Source organism: Anomalospiza imberbis, chromosome 15 (genome assembly GCF_031753505.1).
Source record: "Anomalospiza imberbis isolate Cuckoo-Finch-1a 21T00152 chromosome 15, ASM3175350v1, whole genome shotgun sequence".
NCBI lineage: Eukaryota > Metazoa > Chordata > Aves > Passeriformes > Viduidae > Anomalospiza > Anomalospiza imberbis.
Genome location: NC_089695.1, coordinates 1442324 through 1458553, shown reverse-complemented (window position 1 = coordinate 1458553; position 16230 = coordinate 1442324). Strand labels below are relative to the sequence as shown.

At 56.5% G+C, this 16230-nt stretch overlaps 2 protein-coding genes across 8 annotated transcripts; one reads left to right on the top strand and one right to left on the bottom strand.

The window, feature by feature from the left end:
- Window positions 1–27: 27 nt before the first annotated feature.
- SLC23A1 (solute carrier family 23 member 1) lies at window positions 28–4602 on the top strand. 5 transcript variants are annotated; one of them, XM_068205502.1, is made up of 15 exons: window positions 28–168; window positions 646–717; window positions 908–1009; window positions 1101–1258; window positions 1331–1419; window positions 1496–1563; window positions 1701–1882; window positions 2460–2580; window positions 2684–2840; window positions 2969–3116; window positions 3208–3313; window positions 3390–3519; window positions 3706–3849; window positions 3991–4086; window positions 4204–4602. In XM_068205502.1, the coding sequence occupies exons 1-15, from the start codon at window positions 133–135 to the stop codon at window positions 4449–4451; spliced, it is 1857 nt and encodes a 618-aa protein (XP_068061603.1). In that variant the 5' UTR covers window positions 28–132; the 3' UTR covers window positions 4452–4602. The 5 variants fall into 5 exon arrangements, with proteins under 5 accessions (XP_068061603.1, XP_068061602.1, XP_068061604.1 ...); XM_068205501.1 differs by having other exon boundaries at window positions 905–1009; XM_068205503.1 differs by lacking the exon at window positions 646–717 and having other exon boundaries at window positions 58–168; window positions 905–1009.
- Window positions 4603–7596: 2994 nt separating this feature from the next.
- PAIP2 (poly(A) binding protein interacting protein 2) lies at window positions 7597–15131 on the bottom strand. Of its 3 annotated transcripts, none has more exons than XM_068205463.1 (4): window positions 15108–15131; window positions 11420–11585; window positions 9050–9229; window positions 7597–7836 (listed from the first exon to the last, which is right to left on the bottom strand). In XM_068205463.1, exons 2-4 carry the CDS (start codon window positions 11555–11557, stop codon window positions 7771–7773), a joined length of 384 nt encoding a protein of 127 aa, XP_068061564.1. In that variant the 5' UTR covers window positions 11558–11585; window positions 15108–15131; the 3' UTR covers window positions 7597–7770. The 3 variants fall into 3 exon arrangements, with proteins under 3 accessions (XP_068061564.1, XP_068061565.1, XP_068061567.1); XM_068205464.1 differs by having other exon boundaries at window positions 14979–15121; XM_068205466.1 differs by having other exon boundaries at window positions 11420–11579; window positions 14979–15117.
- Window positions 15132–16230: the final 1099 nt, after the last annotated feature.

The window sequence follows — 16230 nt, the reverse complement described above, 5'->3', positions numbered from 1 at the left end:
GCCGGTTTCACAACCCCCAGCCAATGGCCGCCCTCCCCCTGCCACCGCCACCGCCCGGCCGGGGACTAAAGTCCTTCCCACGGCCATAAAACCCCCCGAGCGGGGACAGCGCCGCCGGGGACGCGTCGGAGGATGGGGACCCGCTCAGGAGACCTGGCTCAGCCCCAGGTGAATGCAGGCGCCGTCTCTGTCCCCATCCCCATCCCTTCCTCGGTGTCATCCCAGGGCGGTGGGGAGGGAGGTGGTGGCCAGGGACACTGACCCCAGCGATGGCCAGCTCAGGGTCAGGATGCCCTGCTGGGGCTAGAAAGGGCCAGGATGAGACTGGGGACTGCCATGAATCGCGGGACCAAGGGGACATGCTGGAATGCTGCGGCTGGGACTGGCTGTGCCACCTTTCCCATCATCACCTGCAGGGGGGAGCCCCCTCCAGACTTTCCAGGAACAGAATACCACGTAGGGCTCGGTGGGTTTGGGAGCCCAGACCCCTCCTGGGGGTCAGAGCGGGCACCGAGTGGGACTGACAGGAAACACGCCGGGCCATGGCCCGGTGTCGCCCGCATCCCTCAGAGCAGAGCCCAGCCCCTCTCCCGTGGGACACCTGGGTCCACACTGACCCAGCTCCCCCCTCGTCCCGACTGCCAGAATGGGAACTTGGCTCTGGCCCCCGCGGGCTCCCTGCACACCCCTGGGAAGGAGCTGCCTGCAGCGGGTAGGGTGAGTACCGGGGCACCCCACGGGCAGCACCACACCCCAAATCCATCTGTGACACACCCGCAGATGGAGGTCAGCCAGCCGGGACCCCTCCCATCCCTGCGGGCACAGGGGCTCCCATGGGGCAGGGTGGGGTGCCCGTCCCTGCACGCAGCCCCAGGGTGAGAAAGGCTGAGCTGTGTCCCCACAGCAGGACCCCGGCGCGGGCACCAGGCCCCCCCGGCCAGAGGTGGACATGCTCTACAAGATCGAGGATGTGCCCCCCTGGTACCTCTGCATCCTGCTCGGCTTCCAGGTACAGCCTGGAAAGTGTCAGACCCCAAATCCCCGTTCCCTGCAGTGTGGGGCACCCCCAGCCCCGCTGAGCCCCCCCCCTTGCCCCGCAGCACTACCTGACCTGCTTCAGCGGCACCATCGCCGTCCCCTTCCTGCTGGCCGAGAGCCTGTGCGTGGGCAAGGACCAGCTCACCGTCAGCTACCTCATCGGCACCATCTTCACCTGCGTGGGCATCACCACCCTCATCCAGACCACCGTGGGCATCAGGTAGAGCCGCAGCCCCGCGGGCCCCCCTGCCCAGCCCCGGGCCCGGGCGCAGGCATCCCTCTGTCCCCACAGGCTGCCGCTCTTCCAGGCGAGCGCGCTGGCCTTCCTCGTCCCCGCCAAGTCCATCCTGGCCCTGGAGAAGTGGCGATGCCCACCTGAAGGTGAGGGCAGGGGGGTGAAGAGGGTGTCCAGCTGCTCCCCACCCCCCAGGACCACCTCACTGCCCTTCATCCCCAGAGCAGATCTACGGCAACTGGTCACTGCCACTCAACACGTCCCACATCTGGCAGCCCCGCATGCGAGAGGTACATCCTGCCATCACCCTGCCATCACCCTGCCACCACCCTGCCACCACCCTGCCACCACCCTGCCATCACCCTGCCACCACCCACAGTACCCCGACTCCCCAGCAGGCTGCTGACACCCTCTTCATGCCCTGCAGATCCAGGGGGCCATCATGGTGTCCAGCCTGGTGGAAGTGGTCATCGGGCTGCTGGGGCTCCCCGGGGCACTGCTCAGCTACATCGGGCCGCTGACCGTCACCCCCACCGTGTCCCTCATCGGACTCTCCGTTTTCCAGGCGGCTGGTGACCGGGCTGGCTCCCACTGGGGCATCTCTGTGCTGTATGGCATGGGGACACAGGGGACACGGGGGACAGGGGGGCAGGGTTGCACAACACAAAGCCAGGAGGATGTCAGGGGCACGATGTGATGCCTTGTGAAGGCTGACCTAGAACAGAGACTAGACAGCGTTAAAGAATAAAGCAGGGATTTATTAAAAGGATCTCCTCCATGGATCCACCTTGAGCAGCACAAGAGCCCAGCCAGGGCTGCACCCAGGATGAACCAAAATGGTCCCAAAATGCATGACTGCTCCCGGGGGCTCTCACTTTTATAAGTAATGGTCCATTTGAATATTGGGGTTAATTGTCCAATTACAGCTCCAGGATATAAAGTCCCATCCTTATTGTTTTTCTCTCTTCATTCCATGCATTGTTTGTGCTCTTGTGCCTGAGATTTGGATCATTTGTCCTTGGTCCCAGGATAGAGCAGGAATTGTTTTGTCTCCCTACTCTGTGAAGAGAGCTGACCATCCCATAATATGAAGCCCAGAACTGCACACTAAAGCAGCACAGAATCTGAAAAATAGAAAAGCTGAAACCTGAGGCATCAGAGGGATCCCGTCTGTCTTTGTCTCCAGGACCATCTTCCTGATTGTCCTGTTTGCCCAGTACCTGCGGCAGGTCGCCATCTGCCTGCCCGGCTACCGGCGGGGCCGCGGCTTTGTCCTGCTCCGCATCCAGATCTTCAAGATGTTCCCGGTAGGGACTGGCTGAGAGCATCCTGGGGCGGCCCCAAATCCCCCCGTTTACCCCCACGTGGGCTCAGGAGCGGTGCGGGAGGGTCCCGGTGTGTGCCCCGCAGATCATCCTGGCCATCATGCTGGTGTGGCTGATCTGCTACGTGCTGACCCGCACCGGAGTCTTCCCCAGCCGGCCCGAGGAGTACGGGTACAAGGCCAGGACGGACGCCCGCGGGGAGATCCTGTCCGTGGCACCCTGGTTCCGCGTCCCCTACCCCTGTGAGTGCCCGGCAGCCCCGCGGCGCCCTGGCCCTGGAACGCCCGGGGGGGCCCAAAGTGGCACCGGGGAGCACCAGCTGGGGCGTCCTGGGCTGTCCCCAACACTGACCTGCTCTGCCCCCGGGCAGGCCAGTGGGGGCTGCCCACGGTGACCTCAGCAGCCGTGCTGGGCATGTTCAGTGCCACGCTGGCGGGCATCATCGAGTCCATCGGGGACTACTACTCCTGTGCCCGGCTGGCAGGAGCGCCGCCGCCCCCTGTGCACGCCATTAACAGGTACAGCCGGCTGTTCCCCCCTCCACGGACACCGGTCAGGGATGCTGCCGGAGAGTGGGATGGGCACCAGCCCGACCGTGTTTTTCCCCAGGGGCATTTTCACCGAGGGCATTTCCTGCATCATCGCGGGGCTCTTGGGAACCGGCAATGGCTCCACGTCCTCCAGCCCCAACATCGGCGTCCTGGGCATCACCAAGGTACCGGGGTCGGGGAGGGTCCCGGCTCGGCCGGGGGACGCAGGCACCGTCACCGGCTGCCGGTGTCTCTGCGCAGGTGGGCAGCAGGAGGGTGATCCAGTACGGCGCCGGGATCATGCTCCTGCTGGGGACCGTCGGCAAATTCACGGCGCTCTTCGCCTCCCTGCCCGACCCCGTGCTCGGCGGGATGTTCTGCACCTTATTCGGTAACTGTCTGCCCCAAACACAGCCCTGGGCCACGGACGCGGAGCCTCGGGGGCCGCTGAGCCCAAGGGTGCAGGGCGGGTTTGGGAGGAACGGAGGCTCTCGCATCCTCACCGCGGCTGGGGCAGCCCCCGATGCCCGGCCCAGCGCGGGCACCTCCGCCTGCATCGCCGCGTCTCTGCCGGCAGGAATGATCACGGCCGTCGGCCTCTCCAACCTGCAGTTCGTCAACATGAACTCCTCCCGAAACCTCTTCGTGCTGGGCTTTGCCATGTTTTTCGGGCTGACGCTGCCAAACTACCTGGATTCCCACCCCGGAGCCATTAACACAGGTACCGCCCGCCGGGAAGAACCGCAGTTTTGGGAGTTTGGGGAGAGAGGAGGGCAGATCTCCCGGCGTTCGCCCACCCGGGGGAGCAGCGGGGAAATCCGGCTCCTCACAGCACCCCTGGCTCCATCCCACGCTGTCGCAGGTGTCCCCGAGCTGGACCAGATCCTGACGGTGCTGCTGACCACGGAGATGTTCGTCGGGGGGACCATCGCCTTCGTCCTGGACAACACCATCCCGGGTAACCGCAGCACACGGGCCGGGGAGGGGGAAGCAGCGGGGCTGGGGCAGATTCCTGTTGATTTAGAGCTGCCGGAGGCGATGGCAGGGCCGGGGGGTGACGCTGGACACCCCGCAGGGACGCAGGAGGAACGAGGGCTGGTGCAGTGGAAGGCAGGAGCGCACTCGGACAGCATGAGCAGCGCCAGCCTGAGGAGCTACGACTTCCCCTTCGGCATGGGCGCGGTGCGGAGGAGCCGCTGGCTCAGGAACGTGCCCATCTGCCCGGTGTTCACCGGCTTCAGGGCCCGGCCGAGGGGCAGCGGCAAGGCGGCCGCAGAGGGCCCGGACGGCACGGACGGGGGCTCGGTGTGCACCAAGGTCTGAGCGAGGGGAGGCTCCCGGGACGTCCCGCCCCAGCGCCGGAGGAGCCGAGCCGAGCTCCCGGGGGGCTGTCGGGGTTCGGTAGCGCCCACCAAGGCCAAAGCCAAGGCTGCCGGTGCTCGGCTCCAACGCGGGGCTAGGGAAACACAACGCTGCTCTTGGGGGACACGCCGAGCTCCGGGGTACAGCCTGGGGACCGCCGCCCCGTGCCGTGCTCCGCCCGAAGCTTTAGCTGGCTGAGACTCGTCCAGCGCTTGCTGAAGCCCGTCAGCCACATCGGAGCCAGCCGGGGCCACCAGCTCCCACCCGGGGCCGCGGATTTTCACGCTGTGCCCTCGGCTCCGGCACGGTGACCCAGCAGCTGGCACGGGCTCTGCGTCGGGCAGTGTCCAGACCAGCGTTAGGATGCCTAACTTAAGACAATACATTAAAAATGATAAAATATTCAAGGGCACGTCCCCCGCTAGTGTCTGTGCTGCCTCCTGCACCGTTCCCTCGTCCTTTGTGCACCGCAAAGGCATCAGCACCTTTGACCGTGCTCCTCCTGGGCTGCCAGGCACGGAGACACGCTGGATTTCTTCCAGGTGGGCTCCGCCTGAACCCGGTGCTGTGGGAGAGGCAGCTCAGCACAAGCCCTCGGCACACCCTTCCTGCCCCGGGAGCTCTGGAGCGCTGGCTCTGTCCTGGCCGTGCTGGTGACACTGCCCCATGCCACCGAGGTGCTCTCAGCTGCAGGCACAGAGGTGGCTGACCCCCAACACAGCGGGGTCAGGCCAGTCCTTGGCCTGGATTTAGCACCAAAGTTGAGCTGAGGCAACATTGCACAACCCTGTCACAGCCCGGGGTGGCACCGTCACACACTCACTCCCAAGCCTGAGCAGGGGGAGAAGTGAGAAAATCTGTTAAAAGTGAAGATGATGGAAAAAAAACCCACCCCAACTTAAAATAAACCTCAAGGGATGCAAATACAATCACTCCCCACCTCCCACGAGCACCAGCCTGGCTCTGAGCCCCCTCTTTGGCTGCTGTCCTGGCGCTGGTGCCCAGCAGGGTGTCACAGGCTGTGACACCTCTCTGGCCAGCTGGGTCCTCTCCCATTTCCCTGTCCCCCAGCCCACCCGCTGGGGCTGGAGCAGGACTGAGGGGAAGCCTGGGGGCAGTGCCAGCGCTGATCGGCGCTGGGTGCCACCACCTCCGCTGCAGTCACACCCCAATCCCAGCCGGGTTGTCATGGACAGCGGCAGCTCCTCCCCAGTGAACATCCCAGGGCTACGGGATACAGGAGAGGGACAAAGCCAGCTCCAGGAGAGCAGCCACGGCCAGGCTGGCTGCTCCTGGCTGCTGCACTCAGCTGCCACCACCCCGAGGTGACGGTGGCCATGCTGTGGACAAACTGCAGCCACGCAGGACTCGCTGGTGGAACTCCCACTGCAGATAGAAATCAGCTGTGTGTTATTTGCTGACCTTTTTATTAAGGAGCTCCAGTCTAAACTCTCCCAGGTCGGGGGAAGTCCTGGAGAAGTTTTGCCAGCCCTGTGCATGGGAAGGGAAGGCAGTGCCCGGCTGGAGCTGGGGTAATTCCGTTATCACTTTGCAGAACAGCAGCAGAAGGGGTTGGTGCAGCTGAGCTCCCTCAGGACAGAGAGGCTCTGCTGACACAGCGAGGTGGTTCTGCTGCAGGGCAATACCTGCGGGAAGGCCCCGCCTCACCCTGCCCGTCCTGCAGAGCTGCAGCTCCAGCTGGGCCCCTTCGGTTTAATCCGAGCTGAAAAAGGAGATACTAACAGCGAGGCTGGGCTGTCCTGAGCAGGGTCTGCGCTTGATCCTCGTGGGTCAAACTCAGGATATTCATTCCATGAAGCAAGAGTGGATGGGGCTGTAGGAGCTGTTGCAGCCAGCACCCGACGCCAGCTCTGGGGCTCCTGTGCCAAGCACCAGGCAGCAGCTTCTGAGAGCCCTCAGCTGCTCCCAGGGCTTCCAGCAGGGCCAGGCTGGGAACAGCCACAGGGAAAATGATGGGAGAGCACAGAGTGGGAGGAGAGGAATAAATTCCCATCCCTGGAAGCGTCCAAGGCCAGGTTGGACAGGGCTTCGAGCAGCCTGGGTCTCTGAAGTCTCTTCCAACCCAGAGCAGTCTGTGATCCCATGGAGAGTCCAGCTTCAGCCAGGATCCCGGGCCATTGGGTTGCACAGTGCCAGTCCTGTCCTCCACACGCTGCCAAGTGAGTTCCCGTGCCAGATGCCCAGTTATGAGACAGCCACCACATCATTTCTACTATTATTTATTTTTTTAAATATTTTTGAAAAAATATAATTTTTTTACAATATTTTCAACTTAAACACTATTCACACTGAACACGTATGGCAGCTTAACCTACCCAAATATGAAGTTTAAGAAGCCAAAATTGTTCTAGCTTTATTAAAAGAAAAAAACCCCAAACAACCAAAAAACCAAAAAAAAAAACCCCAAAAAAGTCATTGTGCTGTAGACTATTGTGTAGTGATGATTAAACAAAGCAAGGGAAAAGCACCACTCAAATCACTAATGCTGGGGTTTGCCTGGTTAAATCCAGCTGTGGGGAAGTCGGATGCTAAGGGTTCCATAGGCAGTGCTATGTGGGATGCCTGTTCTTGGCAGGAACTGTGATGGATCTCACACCTCCCTGACCAGCACGAGAAGGGAAGGTTTCTAACATGATCACACACTGCAAAGGACAGGGAACTGCTTCCTCCCAATCGCCTGGATGTTAGTTCAGGAGCTGAGATCTACGACTCTGTACAGGTCTGTGAGATTTGGGTTAAGCTCACGCTGCTTCCCAGGATCATGATGTTTTGTAAGGGGGGAAATTAACATTAGTAACAACACTGATACCTCAAAGGAAAGTTAGCTAATTTGCATAACAATCAGATCTCCTCACTTTCACTTGGAAGTTAAGGCATTATCAGGTGCAAGCTAGCACCAGTTAACACATCTTTAGTTAAAACCAGACCATTCACCGCAAATTCCAAGTCCTGTTTAAAAAGTCAGAGTCTGCAGAAGGTTTTATTAAAGTGGTACTTTGTCTCAACTTGACTGGTGCTTCTTACCTCACTGCCTCCTTCACACAGAGCCAGGGCCCAATTATGTTTTCATTAAACTTTTGACAGATTTACTTAATAACAGTCTCAGCACTTTTATTGAGCATGCAAGACTAACAAAACTTTGGCAATGCATAAGTGTAACACAGTGACAAGAAGAGAGAGCTTTTACAATTAAATCTTCTAATACTGGCTTCACAGTGTGGAAATTGTGCTACATCCACCAAAAGAGGGCCCAGTCTACTCAAATGTTTAAGTACTTCACCCCAGGAACAAACTCCTTTGCGTTTGGATTCAGATTACTCTTGACCTGAGGAAGAGAAGAACAGAAATTGAGGTGAATATTTATTTTCAACTTCCATTTTCAAGCTGAAGACAATGAGAGGCAAAGGTTTATGCATTCAGAGTAACAATCAGGTATACAATAGGCTTCTGACACTTAGCAGCAATCTATAATCCCCAGAAAAGCCCATTCCTCTGTGCTACTCCCTGAGTTATCCAGCCTTCCTTAGCACCACCTGAAGTTTCAGCTGGATGAGGGCTCAGGGAATAAGCAGCAAACCACAGGCATGCACCAAACCCAGCAGCTTCCCCTCATGCTGAAATAGCCTTTTCTCAAGTTGAGCTGTTAAAACGTGCCATGAGGTTTTTAAATTTTGCTTATTTAAGCAAGAGGTGACTTGTTCCAGGAACTTCAGCCACTTCTGGGAATTTCTTGTGTATGAGCACTGTATTGATTTTTTTACATGTCTCTGTCTGTGACTCCCCTGTCCTGTCCCTTGGCAAGCTGCTGCTGCTCCATGCCCTGCAGTTCGAGGTGGGCACCAGCACCTTCAAAAGGAGCTCTTTATCACAAAGAAATGGAGGATTAGGCTTTTCTGATCTTCACTGAGGCTCAAACTGCTGCATGCAGCTGCTTCAGCTTGGGAAGGTCAGGGTCTGCATCTGAATCTCAGAGCAGCTGTGTGACAGGATGGTGTGGGGTCTGTGCTCTGTGCGAGGAACTGTGGGAAAGTCTATGAGGGAAAATAAGCACACACAGCCCTTTCCTTTGGGTTGAGCTCTGCACAGAAGTCACATGGCAAAAAGAGGGAAATGATCACAGTTTAGCTGCTTTCCCCTTCCCTAGAATTGCTCCAGAGATCTGCTGTGGTTCTCCCAATCCCAACCAGACCCTGGGACAGGGCTCAGACCAGCCCAACGTGTCAGTGCTGGCAGATGCCCAGTGACCCTTTCCCAGCCCTGGCTCCACTCAGTGCCCTTCTTTCATAACATCCCACCCACTCCTGGAGTTGTGCCATGGGAAAGGCTGCATGTGGGTATGAAGAAAGCCACCAAATAGGTCACTGGGCATCTGCCTTCATCCCATGAAGACACCTCCTTCCCACCTACCCTGCACAGCCAGGCAGGCTTTACCAGGCTCCTTCCTGCTGGAAAGAACTTTCTCTTACAATAAGCAGCAGTAAACCCCTGCCTTGCACAAAGACTTGAACTTTAGAAATAGAATGAGAAGCTGAGCTTACCACCAGATCCTCCAGCGGTGAGCTGTCACTGATAACAAGGTCATTGAACTGGTCCTGGATTTGATCCATTGTTTGTGGGAGATCACGGGCTGGAATAAACCATTCATGCTCCTCCTCCTCTTCCAGCATCTCCTGGAAACAACGCTCGATGAATTCTTCTTCCCACAACTCCTCTTCAATCTGTGCAATGAAAACAACCTGCTTCAGCAACAGATCTATTGTGAGCTCGAGGGGGGGGTTATTCCCAGGTGTGTGCACTCAGCTGACCGTCCCAGCTGTCCAGCAGCACCCCAGCCCAGCACCATGTCCATGCAGCAAGAAGGACATCAGTGCTTTGTCCAAGGGATTGGGGCTGCAGCTGAAAGGAAGAGGCAGGAAAACCCTCAAACCCCAGCTGTTTTGTTTGCAGCTTGTTACGACCTAAAGGAGAAGGAAAATGTAGGTCCCAAGCAAAAATTTCAGCTGTACCAACTAGTCTGGACTGAGCTCACTGCAAGCATGAGGAAGGGAGCTGTGCCAGCACACAGAGTCAGGAAACACTCCCCAGGAAAGTGTCGGGCAGGACTCCTGGGGAGAAAATAAACCCTGCCTGTCACCTGGAACAAGCAGCCTCTCCTTGCTGCCAGTGTGTGCTCACCCACTGTGCTCTCCTGGGGAACCCCACCTGATCCCAGCATCTGTGAGGAATGCAGCCCTGCTGTCCTGGGAGCAGGACAAACCAAGCCAGGCAGAACTGACACACAGTGCAGAGATTAAAGCAGTTTTCCTTGGTTGTTCAGTAAACAAGCTTTGGAGCAAGTTCATCTTTCAAATTTTCCATGTCCTGCATCAGAGTGTTTAAGAGAGGAAAGCAGGGAAACAGAAGCTGGTGTGAAGGACTTGCCCTGACACAAGGGAATGGAAAACTGATTCAGGACAGATTTAGAAGTTCACTCAGTGGAAGCTCAAACAAGTTTTCCCATCTACCCTTCTCTCTGAAATCAAACACCTCCTCAGTCCCGGAGTGGAAATTCAGTTACCACAAACACCAAATCAAAAACATTAACACCAGATTATCAGGACTGCTGCGCAATCTGGGTCCTTGCCCTTGGGGCAAACACACCCACGAGCTCACCTGGTGCTCTGGGGAACAGGGACTCATCCCCACATGCCCCGAGCCACCGCCCAGGCACTCCAGAGGCACTCCAGAGGCACGGAAGGCTGACTCAGTGATTCCCCCGAGCAGCACTCCAGTCTGGGTGGCACCTCAAGAAGACACTGCCTCCCTCCTGCTGTGGGCACGTGGACACACACTCCAGTTACACAGGGCTTGCCCAGCTCCAGGGGCTTGGTTACAGGCCTGTACCCCTACAGGTGCCTCCATGGCAGCTCCAGCAGTACCACATAACATTTAATTCCTCAAATAGCTGGAAATTAGGACTGCCTGCTTTTATTTTCCAGCTCCAGTTTAACTTGCTCAGGCTCCCAGAGGGCCGTGTCTGCGGCAGCAGGTGACCAGGCTGCCTCAAGTGTGTCTGTCTGAACAAGACCCTTCTCCCCTCACATTCCTACCTTTCCTCTGCTCTGACAATGGAATCTGTGCCTGAAAAATCATGGCACGACACAGCTCCTTCCCAGAGAACTACACTCCCTGTATGCTGTGGGACAGTTCCTGGGAGAAAAAAACACCAAACAGGAAACAATGCACAAGAGGGGAGAGAATGGAGGTGTTGTGAGCAAACCTGACTCTGAATGAGCTCAGAGCTGCTGGCACCCTGAGGATCCCATGCTGGCAGCTCAGCACCCAGCACAGCCACAGCTGCTGGAGCACAGGCAGCAGCTATGGAGAGCACAGAGCAAGCTGGGAATGGGAAAGGGGTGTGGAAAGAGGTGGGCTGTTCCCAGTCTCCAGAGCAGGAGAGAAAAGGGTGACAGAGGCAAGGCGGCAGAGGAAGGTAAGGCTTCCTTCCCACCTGAGAAGGGAGCTGTAAGAGTCAAGTATTAAAATGAGCAGCTGTCACCCAGCACCCTGGGGAGCAGCAGTGCTGTTCCCAAGGCAGGTGTGCACCTGGAATTCCCCAGCTCAGCACTGGGGCACAGCATGTCCACACACGAATGCCTCCAGGCCAGCCCTTCCCAAGTGCCACCTGTCAACTCTTTGTTCTCCCCTCCCTCCTGCAGAAGCAGGGAATTAATGGATGCATTAGAATGTGCTGCACTTCCTGTATTTTCCACCAGGACTACACAAGATCAACATTTAGTGCCAGAGCAAGGGAGACCTGTTTGTTCCCCAGGATTACTCCAGAGAGCCGATCTGGTACTTCAGCTCTGTCCCTTCAGCTGGGAAGTGACACAGGACAGATGGGCCACTGAAAGCACGGAATGACTTGCCTGCCTGTTAAACTCCTCCTCGTTCTCCATCCACATGTACTCAGCAAAGGGGTTGTCATCCTCGTGGGAGTGCCCGTTGATGATCACATCCTCGCTGATGATGCTGGGGCTGGTACTGCTGCGACTCGGGTCCTTCATGGCTGCCACTCCGATCCCAAACCTGCAACTGAGCAGGGCAGCAGTTAACACCTGCAGATTCCTCATTCCCTGCCCTGCACAAGCCCAGCCCAAGGGAATGGAGGCTGCACCTGCATATGGAGGCTCCAGGCAGCCTTGCCCTGACTGCAGCAGAGCTCTGAGATCACAACAAGGAACAGCATCACAAGCACCATTCCCATTGTGTGCGGATTCCAGGGACAAATTCATTTCCCAACCTGAACCTTCACCGAAGCCAAGCACCATGGCCAATGAAAAGTGACAGGAAAAAACAGGAAGCACACGTACTTGCCAGTAGGAAAATATTTAAACACTCAAAAGGAGAATTTGTTTTCCAAAGCACTTTTAAGTGTTGTGTGAGATGGCACGAGCCAGGTTTCACAGCCCTTTCCTGCTGGGAAACCTTGCAGGGAGCAGAAACCATGAGGAACTGACCCTGCACAGGGCCACCTGGAAATCTGTGTGTTCTGAGGTGACACAACATTGCTGCCCTTCTGTACCATGCCCAAATACACAGATCAACACTGGAAAAGCTCAGTATTTGTTGGATACTATTACTGGTAGTATCAATTTTCTTTAAACAGCATGCAAAATGAGACAATGCCTTAAAAAAACAAAAAGGACTTAAACAACCTGACCGAAAAATCCATGACTCAAATAAATTTGAATGTTTTTCTCATGTTAAAATTCACAAAGAAAGTTGCAGCAGCGAGTGAAAATATTTTTATTTTATTAACAAAACTTCATTGTCTGCGAAGTGATCAAAAAGTGACTTCTTCAGAGAGGAGGGTATCAAAATACAGCCTTGTTGCTACTAGAGTACAAGGGCTTATCATGCAGCACCTCACATTTTCTCTTTACATTCCAGTTGGTCCTGTTATCTAGGGAATTAATGCAAGTTTTGGTTCAAAACTCTTGATAATACCAGCTAAAAACCTGCCACATCTGAGTGACCAATTAAGAAAAGCACAAAGAAGAAGAAACCTGCCTGGCTTGCTCTGTTCCACAAATCCTTTGATTTGTTCCTCAATCAAAGGCAAACCCCAGCACGGAAGTCACTGCAGCTCCCTGGGAAGTGCCACAAACGGGAGCAGATGCCTGTATTCCACTGTGTATTCCACCGAGGGAAAACAGGTTCTTTTTGATGTTCTTTCAAAACAAACTTGCTGAGGATTACTGGCAACATTTACATAAAACAGGAAAGGACGTTGTGTTTAACACCCCAAATCAAGCTTGAAATTTCTTTAAGTCACTTCAGCTGTTCCCAAGCAAACACACGGGATGGAGTACAGGAAATAAAGCCTAAAAAACCTAATTTCTTCCCCTGCCCGCCCCCCTCCCGCCCCGTTTACTGGCATGTGTTTTCACCTTATCTTTTGTGGAGCTAATCTTGATATTATTATTTTCCTGAAAGTAACTGCCTCAGCAGTGAGGAACTCAAGCAGCTTCTACACAAAGGTGCCTGTACACAAGTCCAGAATGGCAAAAATAATTTTAAAAACCAACCCAAACCCAACAAACCAACCCTACTCGTTTGTGTAAACGCTTGGAAGGGTAATTTGTTGAATCACAGGCCAGCTTTCCCATTTCTGAAGCGTTCCCACCAGACAGGAGCTCCAGCTTTAGGAGGGAGGGAAGTCCAGCTTGGACCAAAGCAGCTTTGTCCACCTCTGCCCAAGGATGATGGGGATGATCTTCAAGAAGGACCCAGGCTCAGCCTGAATATTTGAAGTTTATCTGATGAAGCCCTCAGTCCATTCATGCCTTTCCCACAGGGAAACATGCCCACACTCACTTATCCTGCAGGAACACTGAGGAAGCCTCAGGCCCATCCCTCACTCACAGCACTCCTGATTTAATTTTCTGCAGCTTCCAAGAGAACAAATAAACCTTCCAGAATAAACAAACCTTCCCATTTCTCCCCTTCAAGACACACACCAGGTTTCTGTGCTCACGTGTGAGGGAGGACAAGCTCAGTCTCGTTTCACCAGTACTGGTACAACCTTTTCAATCGGGGAATTCTGAGGGGAAGAGCCAAATGCCACTTCAGTCTTGCAAAAAGTCCCAGTCTAAGCAGGCTGCTGCAGGACACAAGCCTCAGTGCCAGGCTACACTGCTGCTAGGAATAAAAATAACCCATTTTCCATCTGGGAGTAGGTGGGAAGCAGAGGAGTTCAAAGCTCCTCACTCTAGAAGAGGAAACTAACACTGGCAGTGCCAAGGAACAGAAAACAGGGAGAATTCTGCCATGGTGACACACTGTGAGGTTCTGACCCAAGTTCCTCTGGGATTTTGGTGTGGAGTGGGGGAAAAGAGACTAATAAAAATCAGGATTTGTATCTTTGGAATGATGACAGAAATAAAAAAATCCTCTAACATCAGATTTCAGTTAAGCCTGAGTTGTTTTCTGTATGCAGTGTGGAGATTGTTACTCCAGAACATCACTGAGGCCCATTAATTCACCCATTTCCCTGAATTTTGCTGCAGTTACAGCCATGAAGAGCCCTTGACCGACCATCATTAAAATTCAGAGCTTTGTGACTGAGGAGTCTGCATTTAAAACCCAGTCACGAAAGAAGATTATCCACTGCCTTCTCCGGAGGTGAGGTCAGGCCTAATTCCATGCAGCAACCACGGGTCCTTACCCTAACCCGCCACAGAAAAAAAAAGAGAATAATTAAGTAAAAAATTACGATATTTCCTTTAAGCACTTAAAAATAACATGGTTTTAGTGGGAGCTGCAGATTAAAGGAAGGTGTTTTAGAGCAGCTCAGCCAGAAGTCAGTGACTTGTTTATCTCCCGGTGATTCCTCCTGCGAGTCGGCAGCGCTGGCCCAGCTCCTCCTTATCTATGGAGATTAGCACCCGGCTCTTATCGACGGAGCTGATTATAACCGTCTAATAATTCCACTCGCCCAATAAACAGATTTCTTAATCAAATCCACGCGGGACGCCAGCGCTATCCGATACAAACGCCTCCGAGTGCTGCGCTGGAGGTTACCGAACGCAGCCGCCTCCCCCGCGCGGGGCTGAGGCGGAGGCTGTGGGAGCAGCGCCCCGGTGGGGACGGGGTCGCTCGGCGGCTGGTCGGACCCGCTCCGGGGCCGTGTTTCGCTAACAGCGGGGCCGTGTTTCGCTAACAGCGGGGCCGCCGCCAGGCGGTGATGTCGGTAACCCGGCTGCCCGCAACCCCGGGCCGCGCCGCTCGCTGCCCCGGCCCCGCTTTGTTCGGCACCGGCCGCCCCCGCAGGCCCCGGATGGCGCCGCAGACAATACCGAGGGGCGGCCCCGCCGCGGGGGGTGGAGGCCGCGGCCCGGCGCCGCCTCGGGGGAGGGGGCGGCGCCCTCGAGGCCCCGCGGCGGCGGCGGCGGTGCGTGCCCCGGACCATCCCCCGCCTCTCACCTGCGGTGCGCAGAGGAGCCGCCGCTCCGCCGTGACCCGCCCGGACCCCACCGGACCCACCGGCCCCGCTCCGCTCCGCCCGGTCCGCGCTCGGCCCGGCCCGCCCCGCTCCGCCACACACCGCCGGACCTGACGTCACTTCCGCCAACGCCGGGCCCCGCCCCCTCTCCCCCGGAAGCGGCGGCGGCAGGCGCGCGCCAGGCCGCAGCACCGGCAGAGGGGGGCGGCGCGCTGCACGCCGGGACGCGTAGTCTTTCCCCTCCACCCCTCCCGGCCCGCGGCATGCCGGGAGCTGTAGTCCCGCACGGCACCTGGCGGCCATTTCGCGCGGCGGCGCGGGGCACGCCGGGAAGCGCAGTTCGGCGGGGCGGCCGCCATCTTGTGGCAGCGGCGGTGAGGGGGCGGGGGCCGAGGACCCCCGGCGCTGCGAGGGATCGGCGAACGCCGCGGGGCTCTCGGAGGGGACGCGACCCATCCCCGTTAGCGGGCACCCCCCGAGAATCCCCCAGTGTGAGCCGGGAGGCGCAGAGCCCTCGCCTCACTGAGGGAGGAGATAATGGAACACGGGTGGAACAGCACTTCTGCTCACTACGAGGTGTTTCTGCACGGGTCGTGCATGTTAAGGCTCTGTATCAGGAAATGGAACACCACAGAGACTCTTTTTGAGTACGTGCCGAGGCTTCAGCCCCATTTACAAAACGGGTTCAAAAAGCCATTTTTATTCTCTTTGCTTCTCCTCTCCCTTTTCCTCCGGGGAAGGTGGGCATGCCTTTCCTGCCCTGCTGTGCCCTCACCGTGCCCATTCACAGCCTCACGGAGGCACAAAACCAGCCAAAATGTGGAGCCACAAACGCTCCCTGAGCCGGCCGGCCCAGCTGCAGCCACGCGTGGCACACAAGCGGCTGGAAATGCCCAAGTGCCTGTGCCTTCGTAGCGACTTCATCAGCCGCCATTACCAACTTGTCCCAGGGCTCCCCCACAGTCCATCAAACACCGTACAGTAATACCCCTGCAAGCATCAACCTTAGAAAAACAACACCATACTCTTGCTACTCTCATTTCACAATTTCCAACTCTACAAATCCAGCAGGATGTGGTTTTCTCATCCCCAAGAGGCCTCTCTTTCTACTCCATCCTCACAGCTGAAACTGGCGCCTGAAGCGCAGAGCCCAACACTTCACACTCAGCCTCGTGCTCTGGGATTTCCCTCACCGTTCACAGGGCAGTTATTCCCAAATAAGCAGCCCACGAG

Bases quoted from the DNA above. Each gene is read 5' to 3' on its own strand.
- PAIP2 (XM_068205463.1), bottom strand. From the start codon at position 11,557: ATGAAGGACCCGAGTCGCAGCAGTACCAGCCCCAGCATCATCAGCGAG. The intron at 9,230-11,419 runs GCAAGTCATTCC...TTCATTGCACAG, and splicing joins AGGAGGAGTTTAACAGGCAG to ATTGAAGAGGAGTTGTGGGA. The intron at 7,837-9,049 runs GTAAGCTCAGCT...TCTCTTCCTCAG, and splicing joins CACCGCTGGAGGATCTGGTG to GTCAAGAGTAATCTGAATCC.
- SLC23A1 (XM_068205501.1), top strand. From the start codon at position 133: ATGGGGACCCGCTCAGGAGACCTGGCTCAGCCCCAG. The intron at 1,259-1,330 runs GTAGAGCCGCAG...CTGTCCCCACAG, and splicing joins CAGACCACCGTGGGCATCAG to GCTGCCGCTCTTCCAGGCGA. The intron at 1,420-1,495 runs GTGAGGGCAGGG...CTTCATCCCCAG, and splicing joins GTGGCGATGCCCACCTGAAG to AGCAGATCTACGGCAACTGG.